General features: G+C 43.1%; 1 protein-coding gene across 1 annotated transcript in view; it reads right to left on the bottom strand.

Annotated features, from left to right (window-relative positions):
* Positions 1-23,730, bottom strand: part of SLC6A11 (solute carrier family 6 member 11) — a 359,320-nt gene that overhangs the window by 58,582 nt on the left and 277,008 nt on the right. The window contains 1 exon segment of the mRNA XM_029600769.1: positions 22,580-22,704. Coding sequence (XP_029456629.1) covers positions 22,580-22,704 — 125 coding nt within the window.

Raw genomic sequence — 23,730 nt, 5'->3', positions numbered from 1 at the left:
CCGGGACCCTTCCTCTGGACCCCAGGTAATTTAAGGCATTTTGGGGGGGTTCGGGAGGGTGGGGGATTTATTTTAAAGGGTCGGGTGGGTTTTAGGGATGTTTTAGTGTGCCGGTTTTCGATTTACACGATTTACACGATATTTAAAAAACCCAAACTGCGACGATCCGATTCCCTCCCCCTCCCAGCCGAAATCGATCGCTAAGACGATCGATCACACGATTCACATCTCTAGAAATTATTATACAACCCATGATTTTCAATTTTGAGATTCATTGGATAGCAATTGCAGATATAAAATTATCTACATCTGTTTAAATCAAACAACTAGCAGATCAGCTTTAAAAACTGAATGAGGTGTCATTTACTGTTACCAACATGGGCCCTTTTTAAGAGTAAAGGCCCCCCTATACTAATTCCTCCAGGAGAACATCTAATGGTTAAGGACTTTGTTCAAATTAAAGTAATTTAAAAGAAAAATTTCACATCAGACCACATCTTCCCTTTTCTTATTTATTGTGAAAGATATTAAAAGATTGCCAGTGGCAATCCCAAAAGCTGTTCTGAATCTCCAAGCACTCACAATCAGATATATACATCATACATTTCACTGAACACATATCAAAACTAATCAACATGTTGTAATGTCCTTATGAATTTCCTTTCATCATATTCTAATGGGATCTGAGGACAGGGGCTTGTAAAATCTTATAATGGAGAGTTGTCTCCTTATTTATAGTTTCTAGTCCAATCTGTTCATGACAACCATGACTCCTACTTTGTCAGCTTCCTTAATAATGATGTCTGAGTTGTTTTGGAGATTATGGATGTCTTCCTGTTCTATGCAGCTGAGGTTGTGAGGCAAGCAATGCTGTTTATTAATTATCTCAGATGGGTAACTTGTTGGAAGCATTCTTTGTAAAATTACAGTCCAGTGTTATGCCCATCTGAGGGTGTCCATTGTGAGTTACTGTTTTTGATGCTCTGAGTAGGAGAGAGGGTGTGTCAGCATCTTCTTCCATGTGTGGCTGTGTGTCGGTGTGCTGGTTGGTATAGAAGTATTCCTTGAATTGAAGAAGGTGAAAGTAGGATTCCAAGTCACCTCAGAATTCTATTCTGTGTAGGTTTGGTGAGGCAGAAGGAGAGTCCCCATGCAGGAAAGGTTCCTTTGCTTGGCTGAGTATGAGGTTGCACAGATTGATAATACTGGTGTTTGACCTAGTATACCGTAGGAGGCTGGAAAGTTTTGCCTCTTCTTGAGCATGGTGAGACGTTTGTTGTAGCTGGCTTGTCTCTTATTGGAGAAATCCTGATCAATTGGGGGGGGGGGGGGGTCAGTGGATTGTTGGTTCTTTATGTGATGGTCTGAGAGATCTTTGTTCATTTGGCTTTTTCATATAGGATGCTGATTAGGTGACTGAGTAGTTTCTTGGAGAGAGTATAGCACAATGTGTCTCTGTAGATTGTATGGTATGTGGATTTTAAAGGATTTTTTATCCTGACCCCTTTAGGGATAATGTCCTGTTGTTTGCATTTAGATAGGAAGAGAATATCCATCTGTATCTGAGCAATTTTCTTCATAAGGTTGATGGATTTCTACTTCATATGGCTAAATCCAGTGCCTTCTAGAGATGTGTATTCGTTTTTGCCGAATTGGAGAATTGCAACGAAATTGTCCAATTCGGCATGTTTAGGGAGCCTGAAAAAAATCAGGATTTTCCCATTTTTTCGCAAAAATTCGTTTTTCTGATTAGTGCGCACTAACGGGAGTCAGTGCGCGCTAAGTCCCCGTTAGTGCGCGCTAACTCCCGTTAGCGCACACTAACAAAAACTAACAAAAACTAACAAAACGTAACAAAAAGTAACAAAATCTAACGGTTTTTGTTAGTGCGCACTAACATGAGTTAGTGCGCGCTAACGGGGAGTTAGCGCGCACTAATGGGGAGTTAGCGCGCACTAACTAAAAATCGATTTTTCACGAAAAAAAAGACCCGAACTGAAAAAAAAACGACATTTTCCATGGCGGCCGAAAAACGAAGAACGACACGAACACAAAAAACGATGCACATCTCTAGTGTCTTCCATGTGGATCAGATCTTTAGAGGGATAGCAGTGTTAGTCTGATGTAGCAAAAATGATAAGAAGTGGGTAGCAATTTATTGAGGCATGAGGTTTCAAAGATCGAGTCCACTGTCAGATGCATGAAATGTAGTACAAGCAGTGGGTAATATACTAGGGGGGCGAGGAGAGGATTGGGGGAGTGGGGCAGAGGATTGGTGGCAGGGAGAGGATACAGAAGAAAGAGAAAACATTGAATTAGGCAGGCAGTGTAGAAACAGTGCTAATACCATTATAGTCCAGTCTACTGACAACTGAGATAAGTGTGAAAAGACAGAATGACCTGTGAACCATAAAATTCATGGATAGTTGTAGTGTTCCATGAAGCTAATGTCTCTGTTCAGACCTAGGTGTTAAGTTTTTTTATGAGTTCCAATTCAGCAGTTTCATACTGGATTGTTCCTTTGAAATTCCTTTTTAGGAATATGGCAACCTTAGAGGTGAATTTTAAAAGCACGGCCTGTGCATCAATTGGGGATGTGTGCACAAGTTGGGCTGGTGTGCTCTAAACAAATTTTAAAAGCAGCCCAGATACACCCATATCTCCTGCTGCGTGCACATCTCAAAAGTTTTCCAAAAAAGGGGGCATGGTCTGCGTGGGGCATGGGCATTTCGGGGCATGGCCAAGAGATGTGCGCATAATTACTTATGCACCTGGGCACACGCCCAAGTCCAGTGGCGCGTAAGTACTTCTGCCATAGTGAAGGTGTAAATTAAAAAACAAAAATAAAAACTAGCCATAACTGAGGTGACAGCCGGGGGGAAGGGGGGAGTTGAAGGCTATTAAACTAGGGGGCTTTGAAGAACCTAGCTGTTAACTGAGCGAACTGGTGAAAGTGGCAATCGCGTAGGTGCATGCCCCTTTTAAAATCCCCAAGTTATGCATAGAAGTGGGATTTATGTCCTCACTTAAAATTAGGAGCATATGTGCATGTTAACAGCTATTTTATAACATACACAATATACGGTACATGCATAGTTATAAAATGGCTGCATATCTGGATGCGTGCTGACACAGGCACGCCAAAGAGCTCCTGTGCACCAGTTTGAAAGTCACCTCTTAGAGGTGAATTTTAAAAGTCCAACATGCGCATCATTTGGGAGATGCGTGCACAAGTCGGGCTGGTGCATGCCAACTGAATTTTAAAAGCAGCCCAGATAGGCACGTATCTCCCACTGCATGCACATCTCAAACATTTTCAAAAAGAGGCGGGGCATGGGCATGGTCCGGGCGGGACATGGACATTTTGAGGCATGGCCAAGAGATGTGCAAGTAAATAATTTGCACGCTGGGCATGTGCCCAGGTCCAGTGGTGTGTAATTTTATTTCTGTTAAAGACAAGGTGTAAGTTGTGGCTTTGTTGCTGGTGGAGTGTGGTGGGCACCACCACACTCCACCAGCAACACTCCACTCCAAAGTTGTGGCTTTGTTGCTGGTGGAGTATGGTGGGCACCACCTCTGGAGTGGCGCAGGATGGCACAATGGCTGAACTTCAGCTTGGGCAGTCCAGTGAGGCTGGAGCAAAGCAGGCTAGGCTGAAGCACATGAATGAGGTGCTGGCAGGGATGGGGCTCAAGAACTGAGTGCAGGCAGGGCTAGAGCTCTGGAATGGACTGGAGCTGCATGGAGGTAAGAGTGAACTGGAACTCAGAAATAGACTGCAGCTGCATGGAGGTTAGAGTGAACTGGAATACAGGAAGAGACTGGGGCTGCGTTAAGGTAAGTGTTGCATCCGTCGGTCGCAGACGGCTGCGACCGTTCTGCCTTACCTCTTTTCTACCCTTTTCCTCCTCCTTGGGCAAGATGGTTGCCTCCGGTGCCAAGTGCCAAAACCCTCGGCGTCTCCAATTCAGCATGGGCATCCCAGTCCACCATGCTCCTTCCCGTGGCCTCCTAGGGCGCGCGTGCGCACATTGCCTATGCTTAAGTAAATATCATGGCGGGAACCTCGGGGGCTTCCCTACCGCATGACGTCAATACCCCCGGGTATTTAAAGCCTCAACTATGCTACCTACATTGAGTTAGCAAGGACTTCGGTTTAGCTACTCTGACTGCTCTAAGCTGCACGCTTAGACGCCTTGCTACCCTCCGGGGTATCTCGCTCCTTACGAAGCTCTAGGCACCCACTCCTTGGGGGTCTCTCACTTCCAACAATCCTTTAGGGTTTCTACTAACTAGGCAAGCGCTCCTCGGGAGTCTCTCTCTCTCTTTCTATTTATTTCAGGATCTTCTGTACTATCAGGTATTCGCTCCTCGAGGGCCAATCAGTCCAGTGTATCCTGCACCACGGACCTTCGGTCCCACCATCTCCATTGCCAGGAAGACGCCCAAACTACGCTCCTGTGAGTACCTCTACGATCTGGTGCTCCCACACCACCCACCAGGCTCGGCCTTGCCCGCACTGTGGTTTCCTACCTATCTTGAACATCTGGGTGAGACTTCTACATCTGAGACTGTATGAATGTATTGGCACCCTGCGGACTTCAGTGCCTTTCCTTCCTGCCTCATACCATCTATCTACAGCAGTACAATAAAGCTTTCAACCTACAAGTGTCTGCTCTCTGAGTTTAGCCTATCGCTGTGGTTCCCCACATGGCCCCTCCCCGTGGGAGGAGTCATCTCCACTGCGACTAAGGGTCCACATGATGCCACAAACACAACAGATTGCTAACTCCATGGACTCGGCTCAGCTCGCGGCCTTGCAGGCCATTCCTGTCCTAGCCCAGCGGATCACTGAACAACAAAAGGTTTTGGAGAGCCTAGCTACTGCCTTCAATCAGTTACAAGCTCAACTGAATTCTTCAGCAACTCCTGTGAAAGAATTGCTGTCTCCAGTGGTAACCCTCAAGACCACTGTACCCTTATCCACACCTATCCGCTTTACGGGTGAAGCCAAGATGCGTAGAGGGTTTGTTAATCAATGCAGCATGCATTTTTCATTACAGCCTACCCTCTTTCCCACTGAAGCTTCCAAGACCACCTATATCCTATCATTTCCAGAGGGACGAGCCTTGGCTTGGGCTTCACCATTATGGGAACGTGAGGATCCTATCCTGAATGATCTACCAGGATTTCTAAAACTTTTCAAGTCTGTTTTTGATGACCAGGCTTGTCAGACTGTTGCTGGATCTGCTTGACTCAATCTCCAGCAAGGTAATAATCCGCTCACAAACTTTGCGATCGAATTCAAGATTTTAGCATCCAAACTACATTGGGAGACTGGATGTTTACGTGCCATATTCATGGAGGGCCTCAACTCTCGCTTAAAGGACGAATTAGTGGCTCAAGATTTTCCTGGTACCCTTGAGTCCCTGATGGAACTGGCTGGGAGAATTGACCGCCGTATCTGAGACTGAACTCAGGAGGCTAAGAGTCCATGAAAGTCCACAGTGGGGGCTAACTGTCCTAAACCTGTGCCTATTGCTTCCAGCTTACCGTCTGCATCCTTAGAAGAGGAAGAGCCTATGCAACTAGGCCGAAGCCATTTAACTTCCAAGGAGAGACGTTTTCGCAAATGCATGGGGTTATGCATGTACTGTGGCCAATCGGGCCACGCCGTCCAAACCTGTCCCATCTGTCTGAGAAACTGATGGGCCTAGGATCTGCAGGAGGACTTCTCCTGAGCCTCACCTCTCCTACTCCTCCATTATCCTTACCAGTATCTCTGCTCTGCGGAGGCCTTGAATTTCAGACTCTTGCTCTCATTTACTCCGGTGCCAGAGGCAATTTTATTTTGAAGCGCTTAGTTGAATATCTACGGATTCCTACAATACCAATAGCTAAGCCACCTATTGTCCTCTATCCATGAAGAACCACTTCCTGGAGAAGTTTCATTGACTACCCAGGCCATTGGCCTGCGCACAAGAGCTTTACACTCTGAATCTACCTCATTTCTAGTATTGGAAAAGGCCATGCATCCGGTGGTACTTAGACTGCCCTGGCTTCAAGATCATATGCTACAATTTAATTGGGCTACATTGGAACTGTCCTGGTGGGGGTCTGACTGTCATGGCCGGTGCCTCGCAGAGGTTTCACCGCTCATTTGCATGACCACTACACCATCATTACCTGGCTTACCTCCACAATACGCCTCCTTCCAGGATGTTTTCTCAAAACAAGCAGCAGATGTACTTCCACTGTATAGAGTATTTGACTGCGCCATAAATTGACTGCACCATAAATTGAACTTGTGAACCGTTTTGGTCGGATACTCTCCGTAAAAATCGGTATATAAAAGTTTTTAAATAAATAAATAAATAAATCTGAAGCCTAATTCAGAAACTCACAAAGGAAGAGTTTATCCTCTTTCAGTAGCTGAGACTAAAGCCATGTCCACCTACATACAGGAGAACCCGCAGAAGGGATTCATCAGACCCTCCAAATCTCCTGTTAGTGCAGGCTTCTTTTTCGTAGGGAAGAAAGATGGCACCTTATGCCCCTGCATCAATTACAGAGGTCTGAATGAGATTACCATCAAGGACAGGTACCCCCTGCCATTAATTTCTGAACTGTTCAACAGGCTCCAAGAAGCCAAGATATTCTCCAAATTAGACCTTAAAGGAGCTTACAACTTGGTGCGTATTCATGAAGGAGATGAATGGAAGACTGCTTTTAACACCCGTGACGGACACTTCGAATATCTCGTCATGCCCTTCGGTTTGATTAACGCACCTGCAGTCTTTCAAAATATGATGAACGACATCTTACGGGACTTACTTTATCAATGTGTAGTAGTATATCTCAATGATATATTGATCTTCTCTCAAGATCTGCAAACTCATCAGGAGGATGTCAAGAAAGTTTTAAGATGCCTGCATGAGTACCACCTATACGCTAATCTTGAAAAGTGTGAATTCCACATGAAGTCTGTACCCTTCCTGGGATACATTGTTTCTAAGAACGGGTTTCAGATGGACCCCAAGAAATTAGAAAATATCCAGGACTGGCCTCAACCTACAGGCTTGAAGGCACTGCGCCGTTTCTTGGGCTTCACCAATTACTATTGATCCTTTATTAAAAACTACTCATCATTGACAGTCCCTCTAACTTCTATGACCAAAAAGGGAGCCAATCCCGCCAATTGGTCTCCAGAAGCCACATCAGCCTTTCTGATGCTCAAAGAGGCTTTTCAAAAGGAGCCATGCCTCCACCATCCTGACCCACATTGTCCATTCATCGTTGAGGTCGATGTATCAGAGGTTGGTGTGGGAGTGGTTCTAAGCCAGTATAGTGAATCTAATGTGCTCCATCCTTGCTCCTTCTTCTCAAGGGATTTGTTGCCTGCCGAAAGAAATTATGGAATCGGAGACAAAGAGCTACTTGCAATCAAGCTGGCTTTTGAAGAGTGGCGTCCTAGGCTGGAAGGTGCACAACACCAAATAGTAGTGTACACCAATCACAAGAATTTGGAGTACCTCAGGCATGCTCAACAACTCAATCACCATCAAGCAAGATGGTCCCTTTTCTTTAACAGATTTGACTTCCTTCTGAAATATCATTTGGGAGAGAAGAACACTTGGGCTGATGCCTTGTCATGATTATTCTCCCCTCAGGATGTGCCAGATGAACCCCGTCACATCATTGACCCGGAAGAGTGATTCTCACAGTCACTCATGTGGTACCCGTCGGGAAGACGGTGGTGGCCAGAAATCTAAGGAAGAAGCTGTTGAAGTGGGTGCACGATTCCTGTCTGGCCGGCCATCTGGGACAGAGTCATACCCTAGCTATGTTACAACAGTACTATTGATGGCCAACCCTGAAAAAGGATGTACAAGCTTATGTGGGTTCTTGTGCTGTCTGTGCCAAGCAAAAACCACCAGCCGGATGTCTTTGGGGTTTGTTACAATCTCTACCATCGCCGGATTAACTCTGGACACATATAGCAACCGATTTCATGGTAGACCTGCCACCATCCAATGGAAACAACACCATTTGGGTCACAGTTGACCGCTTCTCCAAAATGGCACATTTTGTAGCATTACCAGCATTACCCTCTGCTATGGAGTTAGCAAAACTCTTTATTAAACACATCTTCTGCCTTCATGGAATGTCTAAGCATATCCTATCTGACAGAGGAGTACAATTTACTGCAAAGGTTTGGAGAGCTTTATGTCAAAAATTTGACATCGCCTTGGACTTAACCTCCGCCTACCATCCTCAGTCTAACAGTCAGACTGAGAGAATGAATAGAACGCTGAAACAATTTCTGTGATCCTTTGTAAATTCAAGGCAGAACGATTGGGTTGAATTACTGCCTTGGGCAAAATTTGCTATCAACTCGCATCCTGCTACTTCTACGGAGTCTTCTCCCTTCCAGCTTGTCTACGGATGACAACTACTGCCTCCTCTGCCAATTCCATTATCAGTGGCCTCTCCTGCCACACAGACTACTGCATCAGAGTTATCTCAACTTTGGAAGCAAACGAAGGAGCTTCTCCTCAAAGCAGAACAGAAAGCAAAAAGAACCTACGATGCTCTACATCGAAAGGCACTACAGTTTCAGCCTGAAGACAAAGTCTGGTTAAGTACCAAGTATCTTCACCTTAAACTTCCTTCAGAACATTTTGCACCTCACTATGTTGGATCCTTTGCTATCCTTCGGCGATTAGGTAATCTGACGTACAGTTTGAAACTACCTCCATCAATAAAGATACACAATTCATTCCATGTCTCTCTGTTAAAACCCTTGATGCTCTCCGAGTTCTCCAAAAATACCCCAGAACCAATTAGTCTGGACACTGAGGACAACATTGAATATGCCGTGGATGACATCCTGGATGTCTGTAAGAGAGGCAAGACATGGGAGTATCTCATCTCCTGGGAGAACTATGGACCAGAAGAGAACTCATGGGAACCGCTGGCCAACATCACAGATAAGGACATGGTATGTCAATTCCACCTGGCACACCCACGAAAACCAGACCACCTGGAAGAGGTCTTGGAGGGGGCCCTTTAAAGGGGGTTACTGTTGCATCCATCGGTTGCAGACGACTGTGACCACTCTGCCTTACCTCTTTTCTACCCTTTTCCTGCTCCTTGGGCAAGATGGCTGCCTCCAGTGCCGAGTGCCGAAACCCTTGGCATCTCCAACTCAGCATGGGTGTCCCAGTCGCCGAGAAAAAAAAAACAACCCAATGGAAAACAAAGTTTTCCACGGGTTGGCCGACTCGTAGCCCAACCCGGCATAATAAAATGAAGCACATCTCTAGAGAATATTATTTACCTTGTGTTCATACAATCTTTAAGATATATTTCCAATGATAAAACAAAACTGCTATTCTTCATTTTCAAGGCTGGATAAAATGTAACATCACTAGAGGGGTGTGAAAACAATTTCAGCATAATAATGCATACATGGTTAAGAAGGCATTCAATTGTTAATTCAAATAATTTCTTTTTAGAAATGACAAACAAATTCCAATTGGCTTAAATTTTATTTTATATGACAAAAATGCCTAGGAGGAGAAAAAATATATTGAATTTTGATGATGCCTTTCTCTTTATCTTATATTGGCGTACTGGACATTTTAGTTTGTTTATTCCAATATTTTATTTCACACTCATAGTTTTCCTGAACTTTACCATTCTTTTGTTACCTGCTTTTGTTGCTTTCCATAATATCAAAAGAAATGCCTCTGCTGATTCAAACACCTTCACATACATTAATTATCGTTTTTACTATACGAAATGCTATTACCTTGGCAAGAGGTAAACTGTGTCCTGGCACAGCCCTCTCATGGCTCTCTTCCTACCTAACACACAGAGAATACCTAGTAAAAATCGACAAGCACGAATCCTCACGCATACCTATCACGCAAGGTGTCCCCCAAGGCTCATCCCTATCCTCCACCCTCTTTAATATTTATCTCCTACCCCTATGCCACCTCCTCTCCGACCTAGGCCTTAAATTCTTCCTATATGCGGATGACGTGCAGATCCTCATCCCGTTTCAAGGGTCCATAAGCGAACCATTGCAGCGCTGGGAATCCTGCCTTACCACCATAAGCGCCTTGCTATCTGAGCTCCACCTAGCTCTTACTACTTCAAAAACAGAATTAATCGTTATCTCTAACCAGCCTGAACGTTTCACCCTCCCCACGCGATGAAACACTCCCCAGAATACAACCACAGCCCTCTCTCAGCCCCAGTCTGTAAGAGACCTAGGCGTCTTCATAGATCAGCACCTAAATTTTAAACCCCACATCAAAGCTCTCCTAAAGGGAGGTTTCTATAAGCTAAACATCCTAAAAAAACTCAAACCCCTCCTCCACACACACGATTTCCGCACAGTCATACAGACCACTATGCTCACAAAACTAGATTATTGTAACTCCCTGCTACTAGGACTCCCAGCCACCACCATCAAACCCCTTCAGATTCTTCAAAATTCCATGGCGAGAATCATAACCGGTACGCGTAAAAGGGACCACATCACCCCCATACTAAAAGACCTACATTGGCTGCCCATTTCCTTCCGCTCGCAATACAAAACTCTCACCATCCTTCACAACTCCCTTCATAAATACAATCACACCTGGCTCAATGAAATGCCATGTTTCCGCACTTCTGACCGCCCTACAAGAACATCCCAGACAGGCATTCTCTACACCCCGTCCCTCAAATCAGCACATTCAACTTATACCAGAGGAAGAGCTTTCTCCGTCGCCGGCCCCACCCTCTGGAACTCCCTCCCCACTTTCCTACGCCAAGAGACATCCCTCCACATGTTCAAGAAAGGAGTCAAGACATGGCTTTTCCGACAGGCCTACCCTGACTCTAACCAAACTTAATTTCTCCCCCAGATCCACCCGCCCGACTTTTCTCCACCCGCTCCCACACCTCCCAGCCCCCCCTGCCCTTGTCACTTACCCCTACCCCCCCTTCGCCCGACCCATCCCCACCCCCTCTCCCCCCCCCCTAGCCATCCCTAGATCCTTGGGCCTCCTGGCCGTTATCATCTCCCCGAGTACACCTCTTTCTCTTTTGCACCCCCAGTTTCCCCTTAAATAAACTATATCCTAGTGAATACCCCTCCCTCCCCATAACCTGCCCCCTGCCTATCCTCCTCCATTGCTCCCTCCCCCTTCCTCCCCCCGTTATCATTGATCCTTTGGTTTTCGTTGTATTCAGATTTTTGGTTCTGTTATTAATGTGTTATTGTTATATTGTTATATTGTTATATTGTTTCATTGTATTTCCCGCCTGAGTTCTTTGTAAACCGGCATGATGTGCTTCACGAATGTCGGTAAATAAATAAATAAATAAATAAATAAAATAAATAAAATAAATGTGACAGAAGGGAAAAAATGTTTTCATAAGGTCAGGGCTAATGACAGCAAAATTTCTACAAGACTATATTATGTTCACACAACATATTTCATCAGGTACCAAAGTTCCACAATTGTAAATAGACTTCATAAATATGCCAAAAGCTCAGGGCTACCAATATTGCTTGGTAATAGTGGACAGAGTTTTATCTAAATCTGCTGCCAAAGTGACAAAAATATTGCTCAAGGAATGCATTCTTCATTGAGATGTACCTGTACATTGACAACAATCTAAAACCTGAATTTTATAAGGTTATTAAATGACCACTGCAATGAGTTGAAATACAGACTTCACTAAACAAACTGAAAGGATGAACTAAATCATTGAAACTAGACTGACTAAAACTACAAAAGAAACTGGGTTACCCAGACCAAAAGTGCTAAAAATGGTGTTATTTGGCACTAGGAGTGCTGCCAGAAATACCAGTCTGAGTCATTTGGTTGCTGAATCCCCATGCCAACATCCCCAACTTGATTGAATGTGACTTGTCTTGATTAACAGACTCAGTAATTCCATACTGAAAAGTATTAACAAAGCTATCTCTAAGACATCTCAACAAGTTAATACTGTACTGCCAAAACCACAAGTCGATGTTGCACGCAGCAAGCCAGCAGGCAGGTGATGTTGTTTTAATTCAAAACTTCCCACAAACTAACATGTTAGAACCTTGCTGGGAGGGATCCTACTAAGTTCTGCTCACACCATTGACAGCTATGAAAATAAAGGGAAAAATGCTTGGATCCATGCTTCACATTTCAAGAGTTGCAACCCTGCACTAGGCTGAGAAGCAGATGAATTTAGACCCAGAAGTGAACAAGATAACTATGGACAAGGCCAAGAAGCAGACAGATAATTGTGGTGAAGAGTGACACTGGAGGTAGGCCCCAAATTTGTGTTTGGGCATAATAATCCCCCTTCTCAACATGTTGCCTAAAATATGGTTTACAGCCACATCTTGGAATTTCATTCCCCTACTAGTACTGAAAGCCTATCCACGTCCCACAAACACATTGATCTAATTAACAGGCAACATCTTTGACCCTTACTAATGGTTGGTTATACAGTGTGGACAGAAGACATCATTTCCTGCCTTTTTCCCTTAGAAAGGGACCACCTTGAATTCAGAACTACAAATAATTCCTATTGCAAATTCCAGTGTCAAGTGCTGACATATGTGCACTGGGCCAAAGACAATAAGGAATACATAGATGCCTCTCTTATTAGGCCCACCTGCAGTAATATTATCATTTTGTTTTCTATTGGTCCAAGGCTTGGAACTGCTCTGAGTGCCTCAGTCTCAATGAACATTTGTATATTTCCATTTGAATCAAAGTAAATAAACTGCAGCCTGCCTATCAAATAAAACAGGACAGGGCCTTCCTAGATATTAGCACCCAAACTGGTTTAGGAATGAAAATGATGTCAATTGTTATTAAAGTTGCATTAATTTTCTTACGGTCTTATGCCACTATTTTAATAATTTCTGCAATGATATCAACTCCATTTCCTGTTGCTACTGAACTTTCTGATTTTGACTCAAGGAAAAAGCTCTCAGAATCTTCTTATTATCCTCTTATATCCCCCCCCCCCCAAGGAAATAGAATTCCAGATGTTACAGATTATCCCAGAGCTTCCACCCCTATGATGGTTAAGAGTTCCAGCCTAAACCATTGCTCTATGGTCTGGGCCTGCATGGGACCAATTTAAGACACAGGGTAGAGGCCAGCGGTATTGGAGCTTGGAGCATAATATTGTCATACGAAATATGATAAAAGGGGGGAATGTAAGGGTGCTTTGATAAGCTTTCTATGGCAGTGAAGAAGCAGAAAGATAATAAGTTTGAACTCATCAGACTTATAAAATTAGCTAAAGCTGTTAGAATGCTAAAGTATGCTAAAGATTAGTGAGTATGTCAAAGATCAGCATTAAGTTTTGTTTCTGCCTTCTGGGCTCAATTTAAAGGAAATCATATAACTTACAATAGTGAAGTCTTATTAGCATATATGAGATAAAATAATACTACTAATCAACTGGGAAAATGTTATGGAAATAAACCAACCCATTGGTGTGTAGGTTTGGAGGAGGTGATGTATTTAACTGATTCTGATCTGGCGGTTTACTGTACATTATTTGATAAGCTACACTGCTCCTTATAAAGATTTTTCTCATACTGCCTGTTGGTATTCAGTGTTTACTAGCACCCCCTACAGTATTAAAACTAGAAGTTTCATTCAGAACTAACAGAGCCTACTTTCCAGAAGTGCACACACTTAAGTGCATATGCCTACATGGTTCCAGGATAAAAACACACCCATATCCAATTCCTCTTGGTCCCTCTGACTTTTCCTGAAAATTTGGTATGTATTAGATGGAAAACCAAGAAGTTATTAGATAACATACTTGTGCACATGTATTCGTGGAGTATATACCCTGTGATTTTGTGCAAATTGTGTGTGGATCAGATGCAGAACAGATGCAAAACCATAATGTTATTATAGGTTGACAATTGTCCATGTGTCTTCATGGAATATGTGGATTCAGAAAACAATGCTCATGTCCATCTCCTCTTGGTTCCCTAACATGTCTTGAAAATTTGGTGTCAATAGAACATCAAATGGAAAAATGATTAGTGACACATGCATACACAGTCACACACACACATATGAACACACATTCATCACAAAAAACTCCCTCCTTTTGGAAAATAGACTATAAATGGGATTTGTCAGCACTGCTATAATGCAGAGCTATTAGGGGTCACACCTGTAAGCCAGAAACCATGAATTTGTGATTCTACAGATCTAGAAATTTTGTGTTAATTTATTTTGCAAACCGAAAGGAATTCAGATGAGGTATGCTTTAGTATAGGATGTAAACAATAAAGTCACACAAGAAAGTAGTCATGATAGCATATTACTTTAATATATGGTTAGGAAACGGAAGTCTTGGGGTACAAACCGGTCTGGTTATCAGGATGTCTGCAATGAATATACATGAGGTATATTTGCATGCATTGTGAATATCCTGAATACCAGGCCTGTTTGTGGTACTCTGACATTGAAGTTGCTTAACTTTCTCTCTTCCCTCCCCTTCCCCCTCTCCGCCCCCTACTTTATTGAGCATATGTTATTGCAATATGCTGTTGTGAATATTATGGAAACTGATGAAGGAATTAAATTGATAGCTTTATCATTTTTAAACTACCAGGGGACACTCAGCCTATCAAAATACTTGAGCAACTGATATGCCTCCTGCGTCTAATTAATTTATAGTAATGCTGCCCACATTGGATTCTCCAGTTAGAACATTTTATCGAGGGCAGGTGGAATCGTTTGCAATATACTACTTTTTCTAAAAATAAAAACATACAGGTTAATTTTAAAATGAGCATGTGTGCACACAAATACACATGAATTGTCATGCGAGCGGAGATATGCTTGATTTTTAAATCATGCATGCACTTGCTGTGTATGATTTAAAATATGCCTACCATGCATAAATATTCTCCTAATTTTAAGAGGTTGCTCAAGCAAATCTATTTTGGGTATCTTCCATAGAACTTTGCCAGACCCCTCAGGTTCTTCCATAGAACTTGCTAGACCCCTCAGGTTCTTCATTCTGCATGCCCCCCAATTGACCCAGACCCCTCACCCTGTTGTGTAAGGCCAAAAATGTGAGATCTGTAGACTTGCTCCTCAACAGGAGCAGCAATAAAATTTTGCAGTTAACAAGGCACCGTGCGCTGTGGCCTCCAGTTTTAAAATACAAAGTTATGCGCATAACAGTTGACTCTGCCCTGGAATGTTCATGTCCCACCTCCTTTTCCGCCCCTATTTTATATGCGTGTAACTTCTGTCTTTTAAAATACGCGTCACTCGCACATGACCCACATATTCATGTAGATAGGATTTTTAGCTTGAGCAATGCTTTTAAAATTTGGTCCATATATTATTAGGGAGGATAATTTTATAGCTATTAATGTTCAGGTAAAGTCCTGTACATAATGTACCTTTTATGAACAGATTTTACCCTAAATTATCAAGCAAACTTATGCACTTAAGTTTGCTTTGAAAATTTGTGGGTAATTGGCCTGGTACATGCACAGATTGACCTGTACAAAGTTACACTTCCTCTTCAGAGGTGTGTATTAATTTATGCACATAGGAGTAAATTTTCAAAAAAGATAAGCATATAAAATTAGCAAATACATGTCTAAGTAAGTAGCTTGTACTCACATACATGCCATTTTATAAACATCAAAAGTATGCTCATATTTTTTATTTCATGCACAAATGTACCTGGACAAACGAGAAGTGGTCTGAGGTGTTCCTGAGCAGGTCCAAGAGAGCACATAAGTTGCTATTTTATAAGAGATTTACATGAATATATTAGGCAATTTATTCATGCAATTTTTCACCTGCTAATTATCTAGTGCAATTGATATTAGAGTTGTCTATTTGCTATTGGTTGGGAAAGAGGTCTTAGTGAAATGGAGGGGATCTTAGGGAAGAACTAAGAGGATCTCGATGACCTGGAGGATGAATGGATGAACTGGTAGAGGTATTGACAAATTATATGCGTATGTTTTAAAATACACCAACTTCCACATCTAAACCAGGGTTTTACGTGAGCATGTTTATTTTTTTTTTTGCTCGTAAAATATTAACTGTGGCAGTCAAGAGACCCTATGGACCCAGCTCCCTCTTTTTACCTTGATAAATCATAACCCAATGATAACAAAACACAAGGATAACCATACAAATCAGACTGTGCTTATTACATGCACTAACAAGGAAATGTAATAGGGTGCTTAGTCTTATAGGTCTACATTTATTTTATTTATTTATTTATTTATTTAAACATTTTTAAATACCGGCATTCGTTGTGGACATCATATCGGTTTACAGTAAACAGGTTAAGTTTGGAAAATTACATTTTAACAGGGAAGTCAAAACTGGGAGAGGGGGTAACGATAGGCAGCTAAGAAAAGACAGAGTAAACAAAACGAGGTTCCTCGCGGAGAGGAGATGGAGTATAACAAAACACAGTTCCTCAATATGAGAAAGAGGGAGTAGACATATTGTGGTCTACCTTGTCACAGATTGATGACTTTTTATTCTGGGTAAGCCTGGTTGAACAACCATGTTTTCAATTTCTTTTTGAAGTTGTTCATACAGGGTTCGAGGCGTATGTCAGGCGGTAGTGTGTTCCAGTGGGAGGGACCTGCAATCGAGAGAGCACGGTCGCGTGTGGAGGAGAGATGGGCTGTTTTCAAGGAGGGCACAAGTAGGGTGCCAGATTTTGGCACCCTACTCGGGACCACTATTTATTTATTTATTTATTTATTTATGAACGTTATTATAACAATGTTTGTGAAACACATCACACCGGTTTACAAATAACCAAAAGAGAAAAATTACAAAAAACCAATAGGGGGAGAAAGGGGGAGCAGGCTGGAAGAGGGGAGAGGAAGGAGGGCAGGGGTGGATAAGAGTAAGTTAGAAGGAAAGGAACACAGATCAGAAAAGAACGGATAGTCATATTAACTTGCTTAAAATTCACATTATAAGATATGTAATAAGTTAAAACTGGAGAACTAAATACAAGTATATACAAGATACCAAGGCGAGATATTGTGGCAGAGATGGCAGAGGCTGTACTGGGGAACATATGTTCCCCCCCAGGATAGATGCCAACTGCATTGTGCATTTGTGACCACCCTAGTGGGTTGCCCAAGGTCTCGCTTCTCTCGCAAGCCTGATAGGTGGCATCATCCCGGTGGGACCCCTGTGATAATTTGCCACACAGAAAGACTACTGGAGCCCCTTTTACTGTCCAAATTTCTGCAGGTATCCATCGTCAAGCCTATCTCTAGGCCAACCATTTCTCCTATTTGATCACCAATCTGTTATCAAAGGAAATGGCCCTAACCACAACCATTCTTCATATTGGCACCTTTCCTGCTAACTGACTCCACCCTTTGTCCCTTCACTGCTGTTCCTGGACTCAGTCATCCTGCCACAGGGAGTTCGCCATGCTCACACCATGGCATACAGCCCAATCTCTCGCTGACAATCCAAGATCTTGACCGAACTTCCCATGAATGGCCTGCCTCAGCACATGGGTAATGAAAGAGTGACCGATAATTCAGAGGGAATGATGTTGACAGATGTCTGCTGGAAGGGAAGATCTTAAAATTCTCTAAAACTGTAGCATCCTGACTGAGTGCAGGGGAGAGGTATCGAGGCACAGCATCAGTAAACCAGCCACTCTAGTGTGTGCGCCCAGATAATTGCTAGACCAGGAACCACTACCAAGGTGATAATTTGTCCCCATAATGCTTGGTCTGTCTTCAACTGACTGACACACAACACTAGCCTGTTTCATGATATTCATATTGGAGCCATACAGCCATTTCGACTTTGTAGCTTTCCATGAAGGCGCTGTGAATTACTCATATGCAGCATGCCAAAGAATGCATGTGAAAAAGCGGCACCTGAATAAAGAAGTCTCAAACTTGGTGGTGGCAATATCAGGTAAGATATTCCATAGCTGCAGCAGATGGTCATGGATGAGTGGCCTACAAGTGTCATAGTGAGTAAGGTCTTTCTAGCCAGTCTTGCATTATCCACTTGACAGTGAATGTTTGTATTCCTTTGTAACCAGATTTCGCCTTCATGGAGAATGCAAGGGCTGTGAGCTGACGGCAGACCATGTTTCTAGACAACCCTTGTTGTTTTGTAAGTACTATGTAGTCTATCATCATGTCCGTAGTAACTTGATGTCCAATTCATCCATGATCATATAGGACTGTCATCATTCGTAGTTCCTGACACATGTATTTCATGTGGATGGAGCAACATTTTGTATGCATGGAACAGCAGTTACAATCATAAGCAGCTTGATGGGCAGAGTGGATGGACCATTTGGTCTTTCTGTCGTCAATATTATGTTACTATGATCAGATGGCACAAGAACACTCCAACCTTAAGAATGACCCGTACTGCAAAGGCCAAATTGCTAATCAAGAATTTCATGTCTTTCAGTGTGACTGTCTTACTTTCTTCCATTAGAGAAACCAATTTCGCTAACTTAGCCAACTTATCTGTGGGGATCCTCCAGCTCTATTCTGAGGAAGGTAAGGACATTCACTGGACTTTATGACTTGGGGAACATTAAAGTGATGTACCGGTTGGTGAAAGGTGTTGTACAGCCATTCCCCCTCTGTCAGAAACAGAAAGTCATCCAAATAATTAACAAAAGACCTAGAGGCCCAATGTAGGAAGGAACTAAATGTCTCAAAATAGATGCAGGATATCAAGCATCCCATTAGTACACACTTGTCATAGTAATAGGCCCTTTTGAAGTGAAAAACCAGTAGCAAGAAGCTGTCCGGGTGTATTGCAGAAGCCAAAAAAAGCCAACTCTATGTCTGCTTTCATCATCAATGCATCCTGCTCGCAAACTCTAGTAACATTAAAGTGCTGTCCAAAGACACGTACTGTACTACACAGCATTCGGTGGGAATAAATTCATATACAGTTTTTGAATATCGAATTCTTTCTGTATATGCTTGTACTTTCCAGGGTCCTTTTTGGAGCCACAGCCAAAGGAGAACAAGGGACATGAGAGAAAACTCTGCAAATGAGCCTGCTAACACCCTATCTATATCTCCATCACCATAATTTCCAAATTATACTGGTCCTCTGATGTGTGGAGGGCACATTAGCAACCAGTGGTGACTTGATGGCCTATATGAGGAATGAAGAAACCCTCATGAAAACCACTCAATATTGTATTACAGGCTACCTTATTCGGGTAGTATGCTAGCCATGGCATCATGTGCTACCACTGAATCAGAGAAGGGGCAATGGGAAGTAAGGGCACCTCACTTATGGGTCCTTTTGGGTACATTTGCTGGCCAGGTGAAAGGCAACACATTGGTTGCAAACATGCTTATATTGACAGTCCATGGCTCAGCATGATCCCTGACTAAATCTCCATCACACATCACTTGAAACCTAGGTTTGCTTGGAATGTCCCCCATGCATGCCAGTGGCCTGAAAGGAACTAGGGTTTGTCTTGGTATCATAGACCTTGGCCATCATCTTGGGTGAGCCATAAACCCAGAGCCAAGATATGGAGTTCTTGCCTGCCATCCTTTCTCAAAAAGCCTTGTTGTAATTTATCTATGCAAACCTGCTGTATTCTTCTTTGTAAGCACCCAGAATGGAATCCAGATAACTCCACAAGGAGTGTGCTGCAGTGGGGTCTGCACAGACAATCAAGGAAACCATTTGAGCATAGACACACACCTAATTAATAATTTCTCTCTGTGGCAGTTTGCTTGCTTCCATTTCCCTCTTCTTTTCCTTGCAGGCTTGACCTCTCTTCCTATTTCCCCTCTAAAAATATCAGTGTTGTGATGGTGCCTAATGCGATGACGAAGCAAACTAGGCACTTCCTCACAGAGTACATGCCCTGCTCTCGCCATACCAATGGACCTCAGTGCTGTCATTTGTAAGGTTTAGCTGTAACAGAAGAGGACCATGATGTGCTGGAGGCAGATGACAAAGTCTGTTAACTTGATGCTGGTTGAGAATGAGAATACTGCCTGAATCCCATACACTTGTGCTTGTCTCCCTGGCTTTGACCTAACTGAGGAGCGTAGAATACATTAAGAGAAGTAGTCCCACCCTGCAGTGTAAACATTGATGGAGCTGGCACTGGTATTGCTAATGATGGAGTAGCATTGCAGCTTAGGAACGAGTCTTGCAAAGATGTGCCACCAACAGACATTGTGGGGACGACAGCAGGCAAGGCAGAAGGTAGCGAAGCAGTCAGAGCAGGAGGGCATCAAACAGCTGAGGACAGAGATCTATGCCAGTGGCACTGATTATAGTGATAACAATGTGGTTAATATGGGGAATGCCTCCGATACTCCGTGGAAGCACTGCGATTTCTATAAGGGGAGTAATCTCAGTAATGGTACCGAAAAGGAGGGTATCTAGTACAAGATGAACAATAATGTTGGCGTCATGAGGAATAGGAGCATGGGCTATAGCTAGGCGATTGACCCCTATATTGGTGACCATAGTAGCTGCTGAGGAGTGTCTCCGGTATGCACACCCCTATAAGATCTAAGTGGCAAACCGGTAGGGATGTGCATTCGTTTTGAACATATGTGCAATCCACAATGGATAGGTCCCTTTTCGTTGCATTCGTGGGTCCGTGAAACGCATGGTGAACCCCCACGAATGCAACATATCATTACTGAATTTTTTGTGCGAATATAAAAAAAAAAACTAAAACCCCCACCCTCCTGACCCCCCCAAGACTTGCCAAAAGTCCCTGGTGGTCCAGTGGGAATCTGGGAGCGATCTCCTGCACTTGTGCCATTGGCTGCGAATATTCAAAATGGTGCCGATAGCCTTTGCCCTTACTATGTAACAGGGGTTACAGGTGCCATTGGTCGGCCCTGTCACATGGTAGGTGCAATGGACAGCCCATGATGGCACTGGCCATTGTGCCTACCATGTGACAGGGGCCAACCAATGGCACCGGTAGCCCCTGTGACATAGTAAGGGCAAAGGGCTATCAGCGCCATTTTGATTACTGGCAGCCAACGGGCCCAAGTGCAGGAGATCACTCCTGGACCCCTAATGGAGCACTAGGAACTTTTGGCAAGTCTTGGGGGGGTCAGGAGGGTGGGGGGTTGTAGTTAATTAAATTTAAAGGTTTGGGATGGTTTTTTTTTGTTTTTCCAACTTTAATAGAAAACGAATACCGAATGCAACTAATGGACAAATCGGGTTTCCCCCTATGAAATGGATGCAATGGATTTGGGTCCCAGCACAACGAATACTAACGGATTTTTTCCTTCTGCACATCCCTACAAACCGGGGAAGGGGGGGGGTGGGATCTATGCTGGACCTTGCCCCTAGTGTTCTGCAAGGTTCCAATGTACAGTTCCCTAGAGATATTTGGATCTGGCTTAACCAGTGTTTTGCCATCAAGTGGCGGGACTGGGTCATTGCTGGGCGATGGCTCAACCATAGGGGCAATGATTTGAGAGTGTTAATCTGGCATAATACCTGTAGCAAGGGCCTTTATCCAGGTTCTACCCCATCACTGTTCATTTCCGTCACAGCTCCAGGTTTTTGTCACAGATGCAAAGGGTACCTGCTCAGCAAGAGGCTATGCCATGGCACCCTGGCCCCTTTCTGACCGTTTATGTGGTGCAGACATGGATGCCCTACTTCGCCCCTATCAGTTTCTGGCTCCTTGATCAGATACTTTTAAAATAAAAAAGTATGCACATAAGTTCATACTTCCCCTCCTGAAATATCTATCACCAGTTCACATAAAAGGGCACATGTGAACTCATTATGTGCATAGTTTTACATGCACTGAGACCCAGGCTATTCATACATGCATAAAACTGTGTTTTATGGCTTTGAAAATCCGGCCCTAATTGAAAAATTTGCAGGCAATTTAGAATAATAATAATAATTAAAAAAAAGCGTACACTAGTAAAAGCTGGAAACCCAACTAATCTGGACTGACCCAGTGGCTCAGCAGTAGTGCTACTCACTGCCAACTAGAGAATCTGTGTTCAAAGCCTAGTTATAAGTCTGCTCCCTGGGCATGCTGGGCTGGACATGCTGCGGAGGCAGTACTCATAGCCATTGGGGTGGGGGGAAGGGGGAAGGGGGAAGGGAAATCTTTGGCCATTGCTCAACAGTGACACCTAATGGCCAGACTGAGGGATTATAATTCCTCACTTTGAAGGGAGTGTGATTGCATGATCTATAGCTAAGGACTATCACTTTGATGGGTGGCCTAAAGGGAGTAGATCTAAAAAAGGGATAAAAAAATACCCTGGGCAACTGTGAATGAAGGCTCAGCTGTAAGTATTAAAGAGAAGGAGGAAACTATTGATACCCCTCCCCCATGGAGAAGATGTTTATTTTTATTTATGGTTTGTAGTCAGAAACATAAATGTCTACAGTAATAATAATTCTGAGTCTTGTGTATAATGAAGTTCAGGGTAGTTTAGTAAACCTAATCATAGGATTATGAAAACCTGAACAGAAAACTGTATTCAAAAGTACTTCTCAGGTTTTAGACATACCTGATTCTGCAACTTCAGCAATTGGTACCCCTTGTTCAAATGCCATAAATCCAAGAACAGAAAAGATGGCAAAACCAGCAACAAAACTAGTTCCACTATTCAAGCAGCATAGCATAATACAGTCCCTGCAAAGAAAACAGACATGTTGGTGTGCAGTAAATAATATGATATATGCAAATGTCACCATATAAGCAACCTGTGAAGAAACACAACTAAGCTTAGACCCAAGGACATGTATCTCTAAGAGCAATATTACTATTTGTCCTTAAAATATGTTTTCAAGAATTGTAGTCCACATCAGCAGTATTGCACAGTTATCATTTTTTGTTTTGGCCACTAGAGGGTACTCATCATACACCAATGAGTTCTGAACTGCATGTATTGATTTTTACTTTCTACTAAGGGCAGAGATGTGGCAAAGAGTTGTGAGCACAGGTATGCTATGCCTCCCAGAAGCAGTCTTCCAGTTTTCAACAGGACAGTTTTCTGGCTCTGCAGAAGGGGGCTTCACTGGTACCTTGTCTCGATCCTTTTTGCAAGAGAGAACTTCATCTTTTCTTTATGAAACATATTTAGAGACACTGCAAGAGTCCAGCAAGTGCTTTTGAAAACTACTTTGTCCTATATTTAAGTAACTTTGGGAACTGAAAAGTTCTGCATAATCCACAAGATTTGAAAAGTAATTTTCTTTATATTATACCACCAGTTTTATACCACAGTGTTAGCTACGATAATTTATTTTACAAAGAAAGGTCGTGTCAGACAAATCTGATTGCCTTTTTAGATATGGTGACTAGGGAATTGGATAGAGGAAGAGCGCTCGATGTCATCTACTTGGATTTCAGCAAAGCTGAGGCTTGTGAATAAAATGAGAAGCTTGGGAGTGGGTGCTAAGATGGTGGCCTGGATTGCAAACTGGTTGACGGACAGAAGACAATGTGTGACGGTAAATGGAATTTACTCTGAAAAGAGAGCGGTGTTAAGCAGAGTGCCGCAAGGATCGGTGTTCAATATCTTTGTGAGCGACATTGCGAACGGGATAGAAGGTAAGGTTTGTCTTTTTGCGGATGATACTAAGATCTGCAACAGAGTGGACACACTGGAAGGAGTGGAGAGAATGAGACGTGACTTAAGGAAGCTGGAAGAGTGGT

This window comes from Rhinatrema bivittatum, chromosome 4, assembly GCF_901001135.1.
Source record: "Rhinatrema bivittatum chromosome 4, aRhiBiv1.1, whole genome shotgun sequence".
In the NCBI taxonomy this organism is placed as follows: Eukaryota; Metazoa; Chordata; class Amphibia; order Gymnophiona; family Rhinatrematidae; genus Rhinatrema; species Rhinatrema bivittatum.
Note: the sequence above shows the minus strand (reverse complement) of the source record. Positions and strands in the feature narration are given on the sequence as shown.